General features: G+C 44.0%; 1 protein-coding gene across 1 annotated transcript; it reads right to left on the bottom strand.

The window, feature by feature from the left end:
• Positions 1-326: 326 nt before the first annotated feature.
• On the bottom strand, positions 327-3,892 carry LOC131297985 (probable inactive receptor kinase At2g26730). The gene is made up of 2 exons (XM_058323228.1): positions 2,310-3,892; positions 327-1,124 (listed from the first exon to the last, which is right to left on the bottom strand). The coding sequence occupies exons 1-2, from the start codon at positions 3,661-3,663 to the stop codon at positions 538-540; spliced, it is 1,941 nt and encodes a 646-aa protein (XP_058179211.1). The 5' UTR covers positions 3,664-3,892; the 3' UTR covers positions 327-537.
• Between the last annotated feature and the right edge of the window lie 249 nt (positions 3,893-4,141).

Here is a 4,141-nt window from a genome sequence, read left to right as displayed (position 1 = left end):
TTGGTTATATATTCCTAACAACAAATCTGGGAGACCAAGAGAATTAACATTTTATAACACACACAATCGACCCAATGCAACATTGTCGCACAAAGGTACAACATGTATTCATACCTGGAGGAAAAATTCCTCAGGTGGCAAGAACACACCTTATGGCAATTCTACCTCTGTATAGTCACCAAGCGCGACACGTGCATGAAAATACTCGAAAAAGTCAATATAAAACATGAAACAAGGCTATTGACGGCCACGTAAATGTGAGTATGTGTACAAGTGTATATGTGCTCAGACTGGTTGAAACGACGACCCAAGCCAACACATATAAATGGATTTATTTCAAAATTCAAAGAAAACCATGTGTAGGTATCAAGATCCATCATATCCTTGACTAGCAGAACTAACTGTTCCACATAAGTGATTCAGTGAAAGAATTTGTAACGTAACAGACCTGCAAAAATAGAGTTTATAGACATAAAAAAATGAATTCCCATGAACCAATTTTATCTTCTTTCCACATGTTTTGTGGTAAAATTTGTATCATAGTTCAGAGCCCAACGATCTTTCTTCTGCGTCTTTGATAGAGTTGAGGAATGTAGCTATTTGACCAATACTTGGCCTAGCCTCTGGAGATGGATTTATACACTTCAACGCCACCTGCAACAGATTCACCATTCGCTCCTCACTAGCGCCTTCCGAGAGGAGGGCCTTGTCGAAGACCTCAATTGTCCATTCTTCACAAACGACCGAGTGAACCCACTTCCCCAAGTCGAACCCACCGTTCTGGACTATCTTTCCCGTGAGCAACTCAAGCAGAATCACCCCAAAGGCATAAACGTCTACCTTGAAAGCACTGTATCCCCGGGTTGTAGTAGGTGTTTTGTTGCTTCTGATGCTGTCAGCTGAGAACTCGACTGACAGGTCCTCATCATTTTCGACCACCATAAGACCATACTCGCTAATGCAGGGTTCCATGTCCTTATTGAGCAATATGTTGCTTGATTTTAGGTTCCCGTGAGCGATCCCATCGTCGCGAAGCTCCTCGTGCATGAAAGCCAGAGCTTGCGCAACGCTGGCTGCAACGCCTAGTCTGCTTGCCCAGTCGAATAGTTGCCCATTTTGAGATTCTGTAATTAACAAAGACGCGTGGAATTTAGGATTCTTGAGCTCTATTGTCAAAATATGTTTTATAGTCACTGGCTTTGATTTGGGGGCATGGTTCCGCAGCAATACAGGTATAATGGGGTCACTGTTTCAGTAGTATTCTGAGAGCAGTCACTTTGTGCGTATTGTCAAAGGTTAGGTCTGTCTCTAATCCCCCGCCCATACCCCCAATAATTGGGGATTACATGGGTTATGTTGCCATTGTGTATTGTTCTTAATTGCTACAAGGCCTAGGCAAATAAATCAAATATTGCACGGATATACATATTCAAGAGGTCCATAAGGAGGTGCTAATTCCAAGCCTTCTTTCAAATTGACTTTTGTTTCCAGTTTTCTTCTGCCAATCTGGAAACAATTGTGCAGAGTTTTCCAATCCACTTCAAATTAGGGTATGCGAGTTTCCACTAATACTTAAGTTCCTTGCTGTTAGGGATGGAGCCAGGATTTTAACTTAGGGGCGATAGGACTGTCCGAGCAGCTTGTGCCTCAACTCGTTTGGTAATCGAGCTGAACTCGAGATCGAGTTTTAGACTCGTGTTAATGAGCCGAGCTCAACACTCTAAAGCTCGTCTCGATTCATAAAAACTCGGCTCGTTTTATAGGCTCGACTCGTATAATGAGGCTCATTAAGTAAATTAGTCAGGCTCGTTTAACAAAGGAGCGATAGGGCTGGGTGAGCAGCTTGTGGCTCGGCTCGTTTAGTAATTGAGCTGAACTCGAGTTTTAGGCTCGTCTAAACGAACCGAGCTCAACACTCCAAAGTTCGTCTCGACTCGTAAAAGCTCGGCTCGTTTTATAGGCTCAACTCATTTAAAGATACTCGTTAAATAAATTATCTAGGCTCGGCTATTTAAGGGCCTCGAGTTTTAGGCTCGTTTAGGAAATGAGCCGAGCTCGAACATTATAAAACTCGGCTCGGCTTGTTTGCCCTAAGAGGCTATGAACATAGATACTGATTAATAAAGTAAGATGCATATATGGATTACAAAGCCTGGGCATGATCTCCCAAAAAATTTCTCAATCAGGTGTACAAGATGTACACATATTCAAAAGCTCAATTCTCCACCTGTGTGTGTATATAGTTTCTGGTAACCTAGGAAGCAGTTTCTTTGTTTTCCGGTTACGAGAAAGAAGAGTGAAGCTTATACCATGAAGATGCTTGAAGAGGCTGCCATTGTGCTGGAACTCATAAACCAACAGCTTCTCATTCTGGGAACAATAATACGCTATAACCGGCAACACATTCGGATGCTTAACTCCGTCGATCCTCCTCATCTGCCTCTTGAAATCCTCGCGTGGTATCCCGACATTCTTGATCCTTTTCACGGCCATAGTCACCCCGCCGTCGAGCATAACCTTGAAGAGGCTCCCATACTTCCCCCTCCCAACCAACTCGGCCGGGGCTTTGAGCAAGTCGTCAAACTTCAGCTCGTCCACTGATGGAGTGGAGAAGACCACAAGAGACGAATAGTTTTTCGCACTTTCACGGGATGTCATGGAATACTCCGATGTATACCTTCCTACGGCCTTGGTCTTGAACTCGCTCGAATTACCAATAGTCTTGTTGATTGTTGTGCCGCCGCTGTTCTCTTCTTCGGGAGCTTTTTTCCTCTTGAACAACATGTAAGCGATGAGGATGATCACCAAGGCGAGGCCAAGGACACCGTAGCCAGAGTAGATAAGGTAGTCACTTTTGGACGGCCTTTTCGACTTTTTATCAACAGGAAGTGGAGGAGGAGGTGGAGGTGGAGGTGGAGGTGGAGGAGGAGGAGGTGGTGGTGGTGGTGGCGGTGGGGGACATAGATTGGGCAACGGTTCTCCACATAATAGCTTATTGCTCGAAAAGCTGTCTGAACCGAAATGGCTATCGACATCGCCAGGAATCGGACCGCTGAAATTGTTGTTGGAGACGTTGAACTGGACTAGGTTGGAGAAGTCAAAATTCGGTATCCCTCCAGTCAGCTGATTGTTTTGAGCAAGAAAAGTAATCAAACCCGATATCCTCGACAGATTCGGAAGTGGACCGGATAAATCGTTATTCGATATATCAAGCCTTTTCAGATTACCCAGTTGCGGTACACTCGACGGAAGGCCACCAGAGAAACGATTCCCAGCCAGATACAAATGCGTCAAAGCCCGGCAATTCGATATCTCCGATTGTATCCCACCACTCAAGTTGTTGTTGCTCAAGCTCAAGACCCAAATGGAAGTAACGTTACACAAAGAAGCAGCATCAAGAACTCCATTTAGGTTGAGTTTTTCAAGAACAACTTTCCTCACGACAAGTAACGCAGCATCACAGGTGACACCCCTCCAGTTGTCTTTACAAGGGTCCGAAGTCGTGTTCCAACCGAAATCCGGGTCTCTTGTCAAGTTTCCCGGAAAGAGTTCCGCCATGAACTGGATGAGTGCCCGCCGCACTCCTGCGTCCTGCGAACTCGCCATTAGGAAGGCAAGAAACACAGTGACAGAGAATATGCAGGTGGAAACTCGCCGACCCATCGTTCGCAAAAACTTTCCCTCTGAGTCTTGGTTTTCCTTTTTATGAAGCTGGAAAGGGTATAACAAGTAACAACAACATTGAAATCGGCACACAAATCATTTTTCAGATCGATTGCTGGGCTGCCGAATTAACAATGCTGATTTCTTTCATGTGATTGCGATGGCCAAAGAAACGAAAAAGGCCCGGAGGAAAATTTAAATATCAGAGGCCGGCAGGCAGGTGGACATGGTCAAGTTTTTAGATGCAGTTTAGTTCCCAGTTGGATTTTTCTCATATACAGTTGTCATTTTCTTTCATTTTCGAAAATCCAATAACAGAACACGTAGCCTCGTGAAGGTAACGCTGTGATCCTTGCTCAAAAAACAGATTATATTCTGTAACGTTTTATGAAATGAATTTAATAAAAAAAGATTCCAACGAGAAAAGTACGTGGATTTGAGGACCAAACTCAATTTTACTTTAAAAAAACATACTACA

The sequence above is a fragment of the Rhododendron vialii genome, chromosome 8a, assembly GCF_030253575.1.
Source record: "Rhododendron vialii isolate Sample 1 chromosome 8a, ASM3025357v1".
Classification (NCBI taxonomy): Eukaryota; Viridiplantae; Streptophyta; class Magnoliopsida; order Ericales; family Ericaceae; genus Rhododendron; species Rhododendron vialii.
This window is presented reverse-complemented; position numbering and strand designations above follow the sequence as displayed.

Coding starts and splice junctions, on each gene's coding strand:
- LOC131297985 (XM_058323228.1), bottom strand. CDS start 3,663: ATGGGTCGGCGAGTTTCCACCTGCATATTCTCTGTCACTGTGTTTCTT. Junction 1,125..2,309: donor CCTCTTCAAGCATCTTCATG/GTATAAGCTTCA, acceptor TGTTAATTACAG/AATCTCAAAATGGGCAACTA.